This window comes from Lipotes vexillifer, unplaced genomic scaffold (genome assembly GCF_000442215.2).
Source record: "Lipotes vexillifer unplaced genomic scaffold, Lipotes_vexillifer_v1.1 scaffold260, whole genome shotgun sequence".
Taxonomy (NCBI): Eukaryota; Metazoa; Chordata; class Mammalia; order Artiodactyla; family Lipotidae; genus Lipotes; species Lipotes vexillifer.
Genome location: NW_006778123.1, coordinates 669,393 through 688,728, shown reverse-complemented (window position 1 = coordinate 688,728; position 19,336 = coordinate 669,393). Strand labels below are relative to the sequence as shown.

Below are 19,336 nucleotides of genomic sequence, written 5' to 3'. Positions count from 1 at the left end.
AACTGGCCAGGGAATAACTTTTGAGAAAGTATAAAATTGTAGACCATACAAAGTTATTTTCAAGACAACCATTTTGATATAAGATCTATTTTGGTTTAATGGATTTTTCTCAAATGATAAGATTTGTCTTCAAAAAATATTTTCTCATCTTGGCATTTTATTGCCATTTTCTTGCTGTTTTCTTTATTATAGAGTCTGTCCAGATTAAAAACCCACTTTAGTAATGTTGTGGCCATTTAAGATTAATTTTGAATAGTGAGACTTATTTTTATACTAGTAGAGCCTAAGAAGAATAATGCTGGTTGAGCCCTGAATTTCTGGGAGGTAGTGAATGAGGTTTATGTCATCGTTAGGATGTTAGAGTGTAGCCTTATCTCTTCCTTGCATATATTTTACTTAATATCATATAGCTAGTTGGTAACAGAGGCAGACTAGATTCTAAGTCTTTTCATTCATGGTTCAGTCACTATCTTTGCAAATAGGTTACAGTGTCTCATACTCTGTCAATTCTGATTTTTTTTCTGGAGAACAATTCATTGACTTTATGCTGTGTGTCAATGTCTAGTATATTCTGGGAAAAGAAATATTCAAGATTAAATAGTTCTGCCTAACCTCTTTTTACCACAGTTGTGCAAAATTAGAACAAGACAAGACCTTTAACAGATCAATAAATAAGATTTCCATGTTACTGGTCTAAGCCATACTCATCTTTTGAGGCTGTGATGCTAATACATCTACGTGAATTAAGAACCTTAAGACATACTGTGTATGACTGTTTCTGTGGTTTATGACTGTTTCTATGGTTTATGACTGTATGGTTATATTCTAGGAATAAAGGTAAACTTGATGAGTAAACTTATTTAATGTGACTTACTTGCTCTCAGTAAAACACAATAGAAAAAGATTGACTAGGTTTTTCTTGTGTTTTCTCTCAGTGTATCTGCATATATATGTTGTTCTCTCCTCTGTCTAATGCTAATCATGTTATAGCTACAGCTTTGAACTTCTGTGTAAAGAAACCATTTCAGAGCCACAGCCAGATTGCCATTGACCAGATCATTCTCCAAACCAAAAATCTAAACATACCTTTGGTATTTTAGGTCTGTGAAATTTCCATTACTTATATGTTGTCACAGCTACCTTAGTGGAAGTGAAAACAAAATTGTAACCTTCCATTCATTAGCAAGAATAGGCAGTGTGATCAGTCAGAAAGTTAGTACTGAAATCAGTGGCAATTTTCTTTCCCCGTCTCTTATTTGTCAGGTACTTGTTCCCTGTTTCTCTTATTGAACAATCAGCTCTGATATGGTAAATTCCTCACGAATTTATTTTGTGCATTTGTAAGAAATTCAGAGTATAGAACTATATAAATTATAGGACTCCCAAGAGGTAATCACTCTAACAATATGTCATTCTAGACATCTTTCTGTATCTATCTAATTCATCTTTGTGTATCTATACAGTTAATTTTGTGTGAAAAATTTATTCTGCAATTTCCTTTTTGAATTTAACATATTTGGCTACCTCTGTATTATAGTTCTTATAAACTTACCTCATTTTACACAAAATCTGTCCAGCTGTTACTCTTTTGACATTTAAATTTTACTTTTGGTATTAGTGAGCATTACTATAAGATTTCTGTGTATATATGTATATTTTATAATTTCAAGCGGATATTTTGGCAGAAGGTGTTTGGGTTTATATGGGGGAGGCTGGTGGGTTGGGGGAGGTGGGGGGCAATAAGCGGAACCTGTTAGTTGCCAGAGTTCTGAACCAATTGACAAGTAAGATAAAAAAAATAAACTTAGATACTGTTACTAATAAAGAGTATATTGGGGGCATAGCAAAACCAAAATGGGTTTGCTAACTTCTAATAGCCGTACCCCTCCTAGTTCAGTCCACAAGGAAAGGTTTGGATCTGCAGAATAGGTGTTACCTAATAGTTTCGTTTATTACGTAGTTAGATCCAAACAACTTTGTTCAAGTATTGTATTTTGCTTGAAATTTTAATATATCTTACGGTGCCCCGTGAGTTTACTGCATTGCCCCTAGGCATCTCGATGCACATTTGGGGAACTTTAAAGTGCTATACTGGATTATTCCTTATGGTTCTTTTCTCTTTGTTAAAAAAGCTGCATGTTATTCTCATGGGTTTTTCTTTATAAGATTCATAGAGATAAAAATGATTTTAAGACTAGGCTTGCTATAATTTTGTTCTTAATAGGGAAAAATGACCCTGAATGTGACTTTTGTGGTGGAGACCCAAATAAGAAATGCCGTTCTTGCTCCTGTCATATATGTGGTGGAAAACAGGAACCCAACATGCAAGTTCTATGTGATGAATGTAACATGGCCTATCATATTTACTGCCTGAATCCTCCTTTGGATAAGGTCCCTGAAGAGGAATACTGGTATGATTATCAGGGGATTTTTGTTGCTACTATGTTAAGAATTGAATGTGAAATGTGTCTTTGAAACACCAAAAGTAGATTTCTAAAGATACATAGTGTATATATATTTTTGATAAGTAAGAGGTAGATTTATTGAGAGAGATACGCATTCTGTAGGCAGAATGCGATCCATCTCAGAAGGCGAGAGCAGCCTACATAGTGTATATTAAAGGGCTTAAAATTGTATAACTAATGGTTATTTGGCATTGATACCTTTATTCAGTTATAACAGCAGCTTCTGACCCAATCTCTCGCTCCACTTCTTAATCCCTCCAGTCCCTTCTCCAATATGAGTCCTGTGTTCTTTCAAAAATGCAAATTTGATAGTTACTCCTTTGCTTCAGTGGCTTTATGTTACTGTACAGGGCCCTGCACAGTGTTTTTTAGTTGATTTCTCCCACTGTATCCCTTACCACTTTCCTCTTTTATTTCCCCAAATACTCTATACCCTAGCCAGATTAAATATCTTTCAGCTTCTTAAATAAGTCATGTTCCCTCTATCTTCTCTGGGTTTACACTTGATGCTTTTTCTTCTTGGAAACATTTTCCTCTTTGTGTAACTTCAGAATGATACTCATCCTTCAGGTTTTCACTTAAGTATGACTTCAACTGGGAAGCCTTTGTAGATGGTTCCCTCTACCCCTCAGTTATTTTAGATGCGCCTATTAAATGTTTTATAATGGTACTTAACAGTTAAGTGCTTCGTGCATGCAAGACACTAATAAAGTGCTTTGTATGGATTATCATACTTAATCATATGAGGTTAATAGTAGAACCAGGCACCAAGGTCAAATATACTTGCCAAAATCTATACTTCTACTGAGCAGAGTTAGCTACAAAGAGAAAGGATTAGAAAAGAGACTAGGGGAAAATGTTCCCAGTTAAAGTTATAATACGCTTCTTAAGATGTCATATTAGGAAGTTTTTTCTTTTTAGACTACGGTTCATGTTGTTAGCATGGAGGATTAAGTTAGAGGGATGACAGACTGTACTCAGAAATACTAACATGACCATTACGTAGCTGATATCATTGTGAAGAATAGATTGTTCTCCATTCCTTTGGTCTCTCCCCACCTGTTGGGAAGGTTGTTGTATTACAGCAGAGGCTGTAGGGGTGGGGGAAGAAGAAAAAGGATACAACTTCTTCCTTTAACCCTCTGCCACTACTTTGCATGGTCACACCCTGTATTTTACCATCACCAGTAATTATATTTCCTCTGAAGTCTCATGTGCTTCTTCCTCTTTGTTTCTGTGGACGATGTGTTCCTGCTTCACTAAATGCGAACCTTTTTTCCTGCTCTCACAGTTTCGTATCCTTTTGCATTTTGAGGAGCTTCACTCCTGCAGTTAATTCCTCTCCCGAATTGCCATTACTGGGTTATTCTCATTAGTATCCTAGAATCTCTTGTTTTCAAAACACCTGCACATACACACTCTTCCCTAGGTCCCATTTCTCCCACCTTTGTATTGTGGGAGAAAGCTGCCCACTTCCTTGCTTCTCAGAGCTGTCCCCACTGATTATTTCCATTTGCTCTCCACCTGTCCATACCCCAGCACTCCAGTCTGACCTTCCCTCTCACTACTCAACTATATCTGCTTATATTAGGCTTACACATTTTATGTTGCCAAACCCAAGGGTCACTTCTGAGTTCTCTCCTTACTGTCCTGCTTACCTGCTAACTCTGTTTTTGTAGTTGGTATGATATCATCTAATCTCATTTTTCTCCAGCTTCACCGGCCTTTCCTTGGTCTCTTGTTGGTTTTCTCTCATCTACCACATTTCAGAGTTTCCCAAAGCACTACCCATGTTTTCTCTCTTCATCCTTGCTCCCTAGATGACCTCATGTAATCATGAGACTTTAAATACCAAGCAAACAGCTTGGAATTTATATTTTCAGATCTAGTCTTCCCTGAGCTTTATATTCCCTGTATTCAACTGCTTGCTTCACTAGTATCACAAAACTAGTGAGTCGAAATAGAGATCTTGATTTCCACAAACGTGTCCCCTAAAATCCCACTCCTCACCTAATTTTCAGTAGGTAATACAATCATCTTATCCACTTGTTGAGGGCCAAAAAGCTAAACTTAATTTTGATTCTCTCTTCTCCCCACTCACATCCAATAACACATGAGCAAATCTTACAGTTCTCCATAGTTTCTCTACTCTCACCACCCAGTTCAAACCACTATCTCTACCCTGAACTGTATAGTAAATGACTAACTAGTCTTGCTTTCACATTGTCTACCAGCTATCCTTCTTGCCACAGCAGCAGAATGATCTAAGTCCTGAATCAGGTTACTCACCTGTTTAAAACCCCCTAATGTCTTCCTGTTGTGTTTAGGATAAAAGTTCAACCCTTGCCATCTATGACCTGCCCCCTTTCTACTTTTATGTTCTTTAGAACGTACCATTCCTTACTATGCCTCAGGACCTTTACATTTAACGCCTCTTTGCCTGGAATGTCTTACCTGGCTTCTTGATAGGAATCTCAGCTGGAATGCCACCTCAGAAGCTTTAACTATTGTATCTAAAGACACATAACATTTCTAATCACTGTTACCACCCACATAACCCTGATGTATTTCCTTTATAGCATTTACCACTTTCTGAAATTGGTTCATTGTATGTACTAGTTTTCCTTAACTGTTTACAAATATTTTGATCACAAACATTTATCCCTACCCAGTGCCAAAATAGTGCCTGGGTTCTTAACAAACCTGATGAAAAGATGGATCCCAGGGATGACTATAACTAGAAGACTGTCTTAGATTACTCTATGGAGTATTTCTACATTCATGTCGAGGTCCTTCACTTTACCTGGAATTCTTTAACCTTAAATCTTCTTTTCCACTTCTCCAAATCATGTTGTCTGGATATTTAACCTCTGAACTCATTTTCTCATCAAAGATAATATTTGCTTTCACCGTAAGATCTTTGATAAAATTATAGTTATAGGGTTAGCACATACAATCTTTCTTACAACAAATTAATTTTTGGAAGCCTTCCTGATTTCCAAATTAGTAGGGATTTTACTTGATAGTATTTATTGCCGTATCATACATAATTTTACCTTGAATTTGTTTCTGTATCTCACTGCCCTACTAATTTTCTCAGGGACCGAATTGTTTACATGTCTCATAATTAGGCAGTCAAAATTAACTAGTGGGTACAGGTGTCATTTTCTTTACTCTGTAGGCCACGTGGCATAGATCATTATAAAATGGGAAGTATAGAAAAAGAAATCTAAGATTAATGGGGGAGTGGCCAGTTGATCTTTGGATATACTCAAAGTTTCCATTTCCTGGTGACTCAAGAATAGTCCCATCTCATTCTATAGATATACTTATGCTTTGCTTTTTAGAAATGATATAAGGCAGATTATAATGGTGTACAAGTTACAGTAGAATGACCAACTACAGATAGGCTAAAGGACAAACAAGTATAGAGAATTGAAATTGAGCTGGAGATAAAGCTAATATAAGCAAGCATCCTTGAATCCAGTGTACTTGTTATAATAAACTATACTTTTTGGGGGGAGGGACATTTTATTTGCAGCAATATTCTCTAATTAGAAAAATCATAAAATATCTACGGAAAGCTTTCTGGAGGTAATATGTGATTTTAGCAAGGTGACAGGACACCCGTTCAGCACGCAGATATCAATCACATTTCATTATGCCTGCAATTAGACTATATACATTTTTGAATCTGAGAATTCTAATAACCAATTTAGATGGGGAGATATATCAGTTGCATGGATCATTGTTCAGTCTAGAATCATCTATTCTTACCACTTTTGCTTTAATGATAAAAACTTCAAATGAATAATTTCTACTCTGAGGATTAGTGATAAGGTCAGAGTTTATGGTGCCATTTAAATTGGACAGCCTTGTTTGGCTTTTGCACTGCATTTGAGAATTTGATAAATATTTTAAGTTCTCTAAAAGAATGACAAGTTTTTTTTGGTGAGCTTAATCATGTAAATATTTTGAAAAGCTTAATACTAAAATGCCAACTGAAACTCTGTAATATACACCAAGTATTACATCTTAAAATTTGTTTCTAAGGCCATTCTGTTATTGGCTTTAATATAATATTATCAAAATTCCTTTTCTTTTTCTTTAAGGTATTGCCCTTCCTGTAAAACTGATTCTAGTGAAGTTGTAAAGGCTGGTGAAAGACTCAAGATGAGTAAAAAGAAAGCAAAGATGCCGTCAGCTAGTACTGAAAGCCGAAGAGACTGGGGCAGGGTAAAGAAGGAAGTCTCTTTTTCTTCCTAGTTATAATGTTTATAACTGTGACGCAAGTTACAATGTTTCAGTTCCAATAGTAGTAATGGTATAAATGATATTAAGAATCTGAAATATTAACAAATAACTATATTGATTAATCATATAAATTGTTAAATATTAATCATATAAATTGTTTTTATTTTATCCACATTTTATGGGAATTAAGGGCTTTCTTTAAGATTTAACATAACTGATTTCTCAGTTTGTTCGGTACCTTGTAGGGAATGGCCTGTGTTGGTCGCACTAGAGAATGTACTATTGTTCCTTCTAATCATTATGGACCTATTCCTGGAATTCCTGTTGGATCGACTTGGAGATTTAGAGTTCAGGTATGTTTTAAATTGGCTTAGTTGAAAGGGTAAAATTGGGTATAGTTCAAATTGTAGCAGTGTTAGTGTCGATTGATTCTAAATGGACTAACCTAGGTAGTATCATATGGCATTCAGTTGTTAGAATGAAAGATTTCCTGTAGGATGGGTAGACTCTTGCTCATAGCTTAGCAGACAGAGGAGCACACATCATGGAATTAGGCTTCCTCTAAGCCTTTGAATCACTTCGTTTTACTATTCTGTTATAGTTATGATAGTTAAAGTTATTAAGTGTTCTGAAGAACTTTTCTTGCCAAGAATTTAATATTTGAAATAGATCTTTAAGTCATGCAGTAAGTTCTCATTTAATGTCATTGATCTGCAAGGAAGCTCACTTAGGGTGTTTTCTTTGGGGATTATCCTCTTGAATGAATGTTAAGATATTGGTTAGAGGAAATGTCAGATAATCCAAGGATTAAATTACTTCTCTTTTCCTCTTGAAGAAAACTCTTGTATTTTTCTAATTTCTTCTTTAGAAAGGTAATTTTTTCATTATGGAAAATTTAATGTGGAAAAAAAAATATCTTAGGTAAAGAGCAGTTTCCAATTAGACAGGATTCTGAACTTTAATAAGAGTCGAATAGCCCTGGTGCTTAGACCATTGATAAAAATTTTAAGATTAAAATAATGTAATACATATACATAGCATGGAAGGTTAAATACTAGAGTATGATTTATATTTTAAAAACCTACCCTCTTTTCACCATTTTCTGTTTCTAAGAGGCAATCACTTTAAAGTTACTTTTTCTGAATTTACCTCCTTATTTATAAATAACATGTTTGTGTGGCTTTTATCTTTATATTTTGGTTTTATTAATCTCTTTCTATGGAAGACAAGAATTTAGTTTAACACACTCTGCCCTCTCATCCTTGCAATGGTTATATCATAATTTTGAATAAATCAATTTTCAAGGCTTATATTATGACTTTGGATCTATAAATAGAGTAAAAAAAAAAAAACTGAGTTCAGGCATACCTCATTGCATTGTGCTTTGCTTCATTGTACTTCACAAATACTGTGTTTTTTACAAATTGAAGCTTTTTGGCAACCCTGTGTCAAGCATGTCGATAGGCGCCATTTTTCCGACAGCATTAGTTTTTAATTAAGGTGTGTACGTTTTTTAGACATAATGCTGTCATACACTTAAGACTACAGGATAGTGTAAATATGACTTTTATATGTACTGGGAATCCAGAAAATTTGTGCGACTCGCTTTATTGCAATATTTACTTTATTGTAGTGGTCTTGGAACCAAACCTGAAATATCTCTGAGGTATGCCTGTACAATAATAAATAAGATTTATTTTTTATACTATGTATTATTTATAATATTTATATATGAAATAAAAATTGTAATAAAATACACTTAGTGTATTTTTAATTGCCTTGTTCTTTGTTTGCTTCTTTTTTTTGTATGCCTGTCATTCATTCCCAGATTGTAAAAGCCTCATTAATAATGGTCTAAGATGACTGAGGTCATTGGCCTAAGCATTTAGGAGGACAGATTTGCAGTTTAGGAAGTAGGGAAGATTCAGCATGATTTATTATCAGGGTTGGTGAGGTTGGGAATCAAATGGTTCTATGCTTTACAGTACCTAAGTGTTTCCAAGGCCTAAATCCAGGTTCTGTTGCTCTTATCAGCTTTTCATCAACTTCCAATGTGCCTCTTTACCTAGCCCACTATACAGGCTTGGATTTACTCTGCTAAGAACAGTTGTGTGATAAACAAATGAATTAGAATACTTCTCTTAGGGAGTTTGAAGTACACAAAGAAGTGACACTTAAGTTTAAGTGAGCCAGAATTGAAGATACATGGGGAAAAGTAGTAGGCCATTGAAATAGAAGAATTGCATGAATAAACTGAAAATGGGTAGTATGTTTATCATTGAGTAGCTAGGCTCAGATGTATAGGCTCCATAATGGAGAAGCTGAAGATAAGGCTGGGAAAGTAGATAGGAGCCTGGTTGAGAGAGGGTACTATGTAATACTTAACTTGGGCTTAATATACTATTAAGACTGTTTAATACATGTTAAGAAGTTGGAAATTAAAAGCAGATATGTTCTTAAAAGTATCATTCTGGGGCTTCCCTGGTGGCGCAGTGGTTGAGAGTCCGCCTGCCGATGCAGGGGATACGGGTTCGTGCCCCGGTCTGGGAGGATCCCATGTGCCGCGGAGCGGCTGGGCCCGTGAGCCATGGCCGTTGAGCCTGCTCGTCCGGAGCCTGTGCTCCACAATGGGAGAGGCCACAACAGTGAGAGGCCCACATACGGCAAAAAAAAAAAAAAAAAAGTATCATTCTGTTTGTGATAGGTAGAATGAGTTTGAAGGAACAAAACTGCTGGAGGCAGTGAAAAAGGGTATGTTTTAAGTATTCATACTCAAACTAGGCTTATATCAGTGAAAGTAGAAAAAGATGGTTTTGAGAGATTTAGGTGATCAAATCAGCAATATTTGCGACCAGATGGGTTTGAAGAATACAGAAGAATGAGGCTGAAATGACTCTTCCCTTTTTGACTTGGCTAGGGAACAGTGCCATAATGAAAGATGAGAAATGAGAAAAAAAGAGATCTAGAGCACTTATAGTAAATTATTTTTTGCCCAAATTGAGCTGGAATTACCAGTAGACATAGGATAATAATTATTTAATAGTTATTTTGAAACACAGTTCTAGGCCTGAGCAGTTTTAAGAGTTATCAGTTCAGTGCCTGAAGGATATATAGTTGGGGAGAAGTAGTCTGTGAGCAAAACTTAGAATTCTGTGTGATATTCAGTTCTTAGTTGAAGCTTTTAGGGTACAATAACATATGTGAAACCGTTTTGTAAATGTAACTTAACGAACTGTTCAAAGGCATTTTGCGTCTGTCTTGATGTTATAGGTGAGCGAAGCAGGTGTCCATAGGCCCCATGTTGGTGGAATTCATGGTCGAAGTAATGATGGAGCTTACTCTCTTGTCCTGGCTGGTGGATTTGCGGATGAAGTAGTAAGTCATGATACAAACTTGTTCTTTAGAACCTGTCTTGATCATTCAGTAAAATACAGAAGCTTTGTCCAGGATAAATCCCATCTCTTTTAGCATCGTTTTTATGTTGAAGTAGTCAGTTTTTTACCAGTTAAAAAGTAAATCAATTGGCAGTCTTTAATCTTTGTGTGTACTGATTATTGCAGTGAAAATAGTCACATTTTCTTTAGAGCTCATTTTTAATTTGGGGCTCATTTACATTTTTAATAATTGTAGATTGACATGTAGCATTAGAAATAATACAGAGATGTCTTTGCCCTTTATTCAGGTTCAGCCAGTGTTAACATCTTGCAAAACTATAGTTTAATATCACAGCCAGGATACTGACATTGATACATTCAGGACACTGAACATTTCCCTTACCACAAGGATCCCTCACGTTGCCCTTTTTTAGCCACCATACTATATCTGCTCCCCCAACCCCCCTTAACCCCAGACAACCACCAATCTGTTCTCTGTTTCTATAATTTTGTCACTTCAAAAATTTTTATAAATGAAATCGTATAGTGTATAACCTTTGGGATTGGCTTTTTTTCACTCACCATAATCCTCAAATTGTGGCATGTGTGAATAGTTCATTCCCTTTTATTGCTGAGTAGTGTTCCATGGATATAGGTGTACCACAGTACAACCATTCACCCACTGAAGAACATCTTGGTTATTTCCAGAAAATAATGCTGCATTAAAAATTGTGTACAGGTTTTTTTGTAAATATGAGTGTTCATATCTTTGGGATAAATGCCCAGAAGTGTAATTGCTGGGTTGTATGGTAGTTGCATGATTAGTTCTTTAAGAAACTGCCAAAAAAAAAAAAAATGGAAAAAAAGAAACTGCTGAAGTATTTTCCAGAGTGCCTGTACCACTTCTTGTTCTTATCAGCAGTGTATGAGTGATTCAGTTTCTCTGCATCCTCACCAGCATTCAGTGTTGTTGCTTTCTTTTAGCCATTCTGATAGGTATGTAGATATAGCTCATTGTAATTTTAGTTGACATTTCCCTAATGGCTAAGAGTATTGGACATGATTTATTTATTTGCTATGTGTATATCCTCTTGGGTGGTGTAGCTCTTCAGGTCTTTTTGCCCATTTTCTAATTGGGTTGTGGGTTTTGTTTGTTTTTACTGTTCATTGGATGTGTAGTTTGCAGGTATTTTCTCTCAGTCTGTTTCACCCACGTGCTTTCATGGTATAATGATGAATTCAAGCATAGATGAGTTAATGACATAAAATCTAACTATTTTTACATGATTATTTGCTGCTTGAAGAAGAATCAGAAATGTTTTCGTTCTTATGTTTCAAACACTGTTGAACTTAGGTTGTCCCTATTATGCTCTCTCTTACCTATTTCACACTACTTTTTCCTTTATAGCACTACCACAGTTACAACTTTAAAAGTCGACAAGGTTATAAATATGAGCATTGTGAAGTCAATCCAGATACCATTTGGAAGACTGTATCTGATCAATTTAAGAAGTATTCTGGACTGTTTTAGATGTACTTACTTATTAGAATTCCTTCAAATGGAGTATACACTGAAGATGAAATTCCTTAACACCTTATTCTTTAAAATATAGACCTCAATTTTGGGTCAACAAAGTGAATTGAATGAAGGTTTTAGGACATATAGAAACACTTAAAACCATGAGATTTTAGTTATGACTTTTAAAGGAAAAACTAGATGCAAAATAATTGACCTTTATTACAAGCAAGAATGAAGTAGAGAAAACTTCATTATCTTAAGTTCAGTCTGAACTAGTTAAAATAATCTTGCATTGAAGAAGAACCACTATTGAGATAGTGTTAGTAGAATTAATTTACATACTGATAGTTACTTTTCTCGGTTTAAGTACGGAATCAGGCAAAAACAATAGCAATATAAATTTGTAGCTACTCGTGGAGCTAGTTTTTAATACCTTCTTTGGGCGTGTTTTTTTCACAGTTAGTAGATGCTATACAACTTTTAGTATCCAAATTCTTTTCTAACTTTCTTAATGATAGGTAATTGTTTTATGCCAATGTAATTTGAGTAAACCCATGGACTGTAAAATGTGGGGAACTTACAATGCTGTTACAATTTTTAAGTTTGAAATTTAGCAGCAAACTTGGATATGGTGATTCACTTTGTTATAAAGCAGAAACTAACACACCACTGTAAAGCAATTATACTCCAATAAAGATGTTTTAAAAAAAAAAGCCTTGGATATGGTATAGATTGCTGTTGGGAAATCAGTTTTGGAGTATTTATTAAAATAGTGCCCTGTAAAGAACCTACAAATTAATATTGATAAGTTGATTTTAATAACATTGAACTAAACTAAACAATATTCCCAACCCATAAGACCTTATTTTGTAACATTCTATAAATTATTTGTATAAGAATAGCTATGTTTGGAGGTGTTAGAAGCTATAACTTTAAAATGAAATCTTTAGATCAAGTGATACAGCTTGAAGGTATATTACACACAAGATTGCATTTTAATTTTGCCTTATTTTGGTAGATAGATACCTTGAGAGAACATGTCAACTTATAACATCCGAACCAAAAGTTCTGACTCTGAAACAAGAATTGGTGAATTATACCTGGGTTTAGGTGTTTTAATGCCAAAAATGTTCTCCTGCAGGACCGAGGTGATGAATTCACATACACTGGGAGTGGTGGTAAAAATCTTGCTGGTAATAAAAGAATTGGTGCACCATCGGCTGATCAAACATTAACAAACATGAACAGGTACTCTATATTGTTAGTTTGTAAAGACTGTTTAGAATTTGGGCTTTGTGTAAAAGTTGGATTATAGGACTATAATTTATAACTTACACTGTAGAGGAGAATCTTAAATTGTGAGTTAATATAGCTAAAATATAAATCCTATTACCTGATTAGTATATAATTACTTATAAGCTTCCTAACTTACTTCTTAGTATCATTTTTTTAAATGACATAATTCCCAGTCTTAATACATGTGCTTTGCATTTGGAAACATGTTGAAACCTTTAAAGGAAAGGAACCTATATAATTTAATGAAATTGAGGACAAGGTGGCTTATCTACTACCACATAGGTCAAAGTTATGTTCTACTAAACACAGGTTTATCTTTTAAAGTGACAAACTTATTTTTAGAGGAGACTAATGTGAAATAGGGTTATGTTTGGGAGCCACATTTATGTGCATAAGTGAAACATCAGATAACTTAATCAGAACTACACAAGGTGCTTTTAGGATTTATGACAAAATGTCTTTTATCTGTTAAAAAAGAGAATGTTTAAGTACAAAAGAGCCACCTTGTGCTGACTTTATTCTGTAGAAATATTCATGATATTCCAGCTTCCATGGGAATAGAAAATTTAATAACTTCAAAATGTTTTATTTTGTAAATGCATGCTAATACCAATAATTAAGTAACCTAAACCATCAGATATCAATGACCACATTATAACCTGTCATACTGATAATTTTGTGATCATGAAGTTGAAATTTTTTGTATCCTGTTATTAAGGGTATTTTGTGGAATACTGAGTAAAAGTGAGTATTTTTCACTTTCCTGAGTCTAAATCACTCAGTTTTAAGTAGTGTGTCCTTAATTTCTGATTACCATGTGAAGTAAAGAATATACTTTATGATTTCAAGACTTTGTTGCATACCAAGTTACACAGAATCTGTTTTTATGTCTTCCTTCTATATTATTTCTGACAGTAGGATTATTTTATTGAACCAGCAGAGGAGACAGGTCAGATTTGCTGGTGAAAACATTGCTGAGGTAGGAGTCCAGCCCCTACGCAGTCTTTTTCTAACAAGAAAGCAGCTCTTTAGAAGAATGATCTTAAAAGGAATTAGAAATATTTCGATGTGTATTGTCAATGAAAATGTATCTTGAATTTGCAAAAGGGCTTTTTCATTTTGTCAAATCTGAAAATTATATTTTCCCTTTAATAATAAGATTATTTGGCTTGAATGAAACTTCCTTTGTAACTACCTGCACTTGTAATGTACATGATAGATTCTTGTCAAGCTTTTGAAGAATCTAATAAATATATCCTGTTTATCATATGTCACAATCTCAGAAAATAATTGACAAGTAGTAAAAATGTTTATATTAATAAGGAAGGTAGTGAAAATGAAATAGAAACTCAAAACAATTTAGGATTGACTTATCATGGAGACTAACATTCCTTCAGGTAATTTATACATGAAGCTGTGAGTACACCTTGTGATTGTAAAGGCCTCTTAGGCAAAGGTACCTATATGTTTTATAAACACGAAAGCTGAGGTGAAAGCTCTGACCCATAGTATACGCTTTCCTTACGTGTGTATGGTCTAATTCCTTTTTTGTTTTCTCTACTAAGAGGTAGTTTGATACCTGCTTTTTGCTTTTGAGAAGTTTGTTCCTGTTTCTTCTCAGCTCTTCCACTTTATGAAACTGAAGAGGGCAGCAGGTAACCTGGCCATCCTTTATCAGGGCGGTTAGAGGCAGTCGATTGAGCTGTGGATAGAATAATGGAAAAGCCTTGTTTTGCTTAGTTTCATCCTCTTGGACTCTTTACACAAACTTGAACAGACTGCATACTTAGGTGAAACTAGAAGTGAGTTAATAATTCCAGTTAATGGTGCAGTCATTATGATGGAAGGTACCTGTGAGCACCAAAGCATTCCACTCATTAATGTGAAGATAGTACATATCTCTTTCTTAGCTCTTTAAGAGGATGAAGTATATGTTTCTCAATAGGTATTCCATAAATAATACCAGCCCTAGAATTGATGGCTACATTTTCTTCTACCTCAGAGTTTTAATTCATCTCCCATTTGAGATAAAAAAGATAACTTGGTGACCTTTAACTCTCTGACCATGTCTGTTAAAAAATTTTTTTAACAAAACACATAAGTTCATTTACTTTAACTATGATAGAAAGATTATAGTAGATTAGTCATTTAGTCTTAAGGTCTTTTGTTTGGGTTTTTTTTTTGTTTGTTTTTGAGCTTGCATAAAAAGAACTATACCCTGAAAAAGCATGTTGTATCATATCTGATTTTATCAGATTTGAGGGGAGGGTATCTTTTTTTTTAACCTTAAATGTTCTTAGTGGATTCTTTTCACTTAGGATATAGGTGTCTTAGAGGAAAAATACTAACTTTAAATACATTCTAGTATGTCTTTTGGGGAGCAGGACTAAGTTTCCCCAAGGAAGGTCTTCTAACGTCTATTAACCTTACTGATTAATTACTACTAGGTGAGTACACATACTAAGGAAGCTTCAGCTAAATCCAGTGCTGCTTCCAGCTCAGTGTTCCTCTTTGTTCATGTGTCATCAGTAAAATGTAGTGATCTTGAGCAGCCAAAAATCTTTATTGTCATGATTTAGCACAGGTATTTGAATGCTTCAGTTTTATTTAAACTTACCTTTTTACTGGAAGTCTTTAAAGGATATTCTCATATTAAACTTGTTCTTATTATCTTCTAAACTTTAAGAAATCTCTATTGTCTGGAATGTGGAAAGTAGACCTAGAAAGGTCATTCATACCTTGCTGGCAAATTTATTTTTCTGGATTTCTTTCTACATTTTTCCAGCAATTTACCTCATTCCCTTATCAAAAATAACTATTACAACAATCACTTGCTTTAGTTTTCCAACTTTCTCCCTTCCCTCAACAAACGTTATTTAAAGAAAATTCCATGTATTTCTAGTTGTTTTCTATTATACGTGGCACAGATGTTATTACTTTCAGAAGAACCCTACAGGCTATCTGAGAACCAATCCCCTGGCTTGGGGGTGACATCAGAAAACTGATTTGTCTTCTCTGCTGGTGGGGGAAAGCATAATCCTATTATCTGGAATAATATGGAAAGAATCATAGAATCTTAACCATCAGGTAAGGCATAATTCACCTTTTAATTGAGCTAATGATGCGATTATATACTTGAAGAAAGATTACTTGGTATAAAGACTTTGTTTTATTTTTTAGGGCATTGGCCCTAAACTGTGATGCTCCATTGGATGATAAAATTGGAGCAGAGTCTCGGAATTGGAGAGCTGGTAAGCCAGTCAGAGTGATACGCAGTTTTAAAGGGAGGAAGATCAGCAAATATGCTCCTGAAGAAGGCAACAGATATGATGGCATTTATAAGGTGCTCTATCTGGCATGACATCTTGTTAGTCATTCTTCCTGGGCTTTCAAGACAGGGTTACCACAGGGAACTGCTCTACTGTGGGTGGGCTAAAGGAAACGATAGATCATCTTGGTTGGTCTTTCTACTTTTTCTGGAAATACAACATGTACAAAACGATCTCTTAATTTTGACGCTTGTCTTTTAAGGCTTATCTGAAGTCCCTAAAGGCAGAGTTATATTTTGGGTTAAGTTTTTTTTACACGTATATATTCTATTATGATAAAACTGTTCAAATAACTTGGCCGTTGTAGATATTGATTCTTATATCTTCCAGAATGATTTTAATTTTAATAGATTTTTCAAAGCGGAGCACATCATAATTTTGAAAATAGGTTGCATTCTTTGTTTTAAAAATGAAGACATCTACTGCCACCATTTTTATCTACTATTATGCAAAATTCTATTAATTAATGAGCATAATCTTGCTGCTACTTCAAATTTATAGCAATCTATACTTAACGGGAATTATCATAATTAGGCAATAAGGTCAAAACAATATTTAAGTGCCTATTTTTTACTTACTATTACAGCAGAGCAAGTATCTTTCAAAGTTGCATTTAGTTCTGCCAAGTTTACTTAAAATACTAATATGACATTATAAATAAGTCTAAACTTTACATTTCAAACTAGTACTGAAATATTACGATTTAGGTGGTGAAATACTGGCCAGAGATTTCATCAAGCCATGGATTCTTGGTTTGGCGCTATCTTTTAAGGAGAGATGATGTTGAACCTGCTCCTTGGACCTCAGAAGGAATAGAACGGTCAAGGAGACTATGTCTACGTTTACAGGTTAGATTACATTTGTCTAGGCTACTTGTATTTTCATAAAAACGTACGCCTCTGTACTATCTTTGTGCCTTAACACTGGATATAACACACAGCAGTTGGTCAGTGGACTGTAAGGGGTGAGGAATGAGATCATGCAAGTATACAGAAGGAAAAGAAGTAAAAAAGTAGCATCCTAGGTGTCAAACTGCCCTAAGACCAAGAATTGTGCTTGGGGAAAGCTGGGCTTGACAATGAAATGTAAAATGCAGTTGACCCTTGAACACCATGGGTTTGAACTACATGGGTCCAGTTATACATGGATTTTTTTCAATAGCAAATATTTCAGTACATATCTGTGGTTGGTTGAATCTGCAGATGCGGAGAGCCAACTATAATTTACACAGGGATTTTCAACTTGAGAGGATTGGCCCCGCCCTAACCCCCTGTGTTGTTCAAGGGTCAGCTGTATTTCCAGTTCAATCTGGACTTGAAGTATAAGGGAAAGGGATGCCTAAAATTTAGATATAAGAGGCCTTGAGAAGGGAAGTTTATCCTGGAGGGCACAGGGGGTGTGTCTCTGGTAGGGGAAGGGGGGAGGTGGCTTTTAAGAGTGGTCTGCTTTCTACCCTTCTCACTTTTCCTCACCCCTTTTCTCTCTTCCCCCTCAAAGCTGCTTCCTTGTCCTGTCACCACCTTTAGTGCTTTGCCTTTTTTTTTTCCCTTTGCCCATGCTCAGCTGTTAACCCATATAAGACTTTGTTGGTTTTTTGTGCATAATGGATGGTATGGCTACATTTCCCCTCCACTGCCTATACACCCTAGACTTTGTCCCTGACACTGACTTCAGAGCATGGTTTGAGTTCATCCTCCATCATTCCCCATCGCTGTGCTTCTCGTAAAGACTACCAGCTTTGTCATTTCCCCTGGCTCTGCCCACACTGCATGTGTAGGGGCTGAACTATGGGCAAGTGTCTGACCACCCAGGCAGGTGAGTGTGTCTCTTCTAGTGCAAGTCTGTTTTTGTTTTTGTTTTCTTTTTAAACTCATAGAATTGTTTAAATGAGACCCATCAGCTGCTAAAATAACTGCTAAAATAATTCCTTTTTTAACTAAATATTTTTTAAACCTATTGTTAAATCCATTTTCAAAGGATTTTTTTTTCAGGTCTGCTGTTCAGCAGAGCAGTGTTCTAGATAGGTTAAATTTGAAACAGTTGAGCAGAACGAAGCATATAAGCCAGTCAGCTATGATGAGTTAATATCATTGATGAGGCCTGTATAACATATTGAGCTTTAAATATGAATGTTATCACAAAGCATGTCCAAAAGAAAGCATAGCCAATAAAACACAAGGGTAATAGGGTAGAATTTATCCCTTAAAGTCTAACCTTTTAGTTGATAAAGAATTCAGTAATTTAGTGGCTTTAGGTCATTTAAAAGCTCTCCCACCCCACCCCACCCCTGCCTCTTAATTTGGGGTGATAGAAATTTGGCCCTTCATGGGGTTTTTTGTTTTTAAGATTGGCTCCATAACTTAGTGTAACCCCAACTATATGAGTATCATCTATTGTGCTCTTTGGTTGATCTTCACTTACCTTCATATCTAATTCTACTTTCCTTTCTTCCTCAAACTTTTTAAGCCCCCTAGTCACAACTCCTAAAAAGTTCTTTCCTCTTTTTGATCTGAAACTAAGATCATCACATTATAAAATGGAATATCTTTAACAGTCAGAGCTACGTGGTTTTACACTGAACTGAGGATTTTAATAGTCTTCTGTCCTTTGAATTCTGTTTCTTTAAACGTCTGTGTCCTTTATATAAATCTTTTCAATTTAGGGAAAGTATAGATTCCTCCCCATTCCCCTTTTTAATTTCTGACAAGGATCTAGAACCCCTCTTCTCTGTGAAGCTTAAATCTACATTGTACTTTTTTCCCTCGTCAGTATCCAGTAGGTTACCCTTCAGATAAGGAAGGGAAGAAGACTAAAGGACAGTCAAAGAAGGCCAGTGGAGCCCCAAAAAGGCCATCTACAGATGGTAGGTAATGATTGCAGGACATAAATCTGAATAACATAGTTTCTAATAAAGAGAAATATTAAGGGAGTAAATTGAAAACTCATAAGAAATTAAAAGAAAAATGAAGGGATTTTTTTTTGGTGGGGGTGGGGTGGGGTGAGCTTTTTGTGTATCTTAATAGTGTCAGAGCCTAAACAAAGTATCCTAAACTATATGGGAAAGCTAAATGCTGCTCTACCCTAGTTATCTTCATACTA

At 35.2% G+C, this 19,336-nt stretch overlaps 1 protein-coding gene across 1 annotated transcript in view; it reads left to right on the top strand.

Moving 5' to 3' along the window:
• UHRF2 (ubiquitin like with PHD and ring finger domains 2) overlaps nt 1-19,336 on the top strand; it is a 76,129-nt gene that overhangs the window by 51,046 nt on the left and 5,747 nt on the right. The window contains exons 6-13 of the mRNA XM_007451458.1: nt 2,225-2,411; nt 6,578-6,701; nt 6,965-7,072; nt 9,990-10,094; nt 12,754-12,860; nt 16,089-16,251; nt 16,945-17,085; nt 19,007-19,100. Coding sequence (XP_007451520.1) covers nt 2,225-2,411; nt 6,578-6,701; nt 6,965-7,072; nt 9,990-10,094; nt 12,754-12,860; nt 16,089-16,251; nt 16,945-17,085; nt 19,007-19,100 — 1,029 coding nt within the window. The remainder of the gene's footprint in view (nt 1-2,224; nt 2,412-6,577; nt 6,702-6,964; nt 7,073-9,989; nt 10,095-12,753; nt 12,861-16,088; nt 16,252-16,944; nt 17,086-19,006; nt 19,101-19,336) is intronic.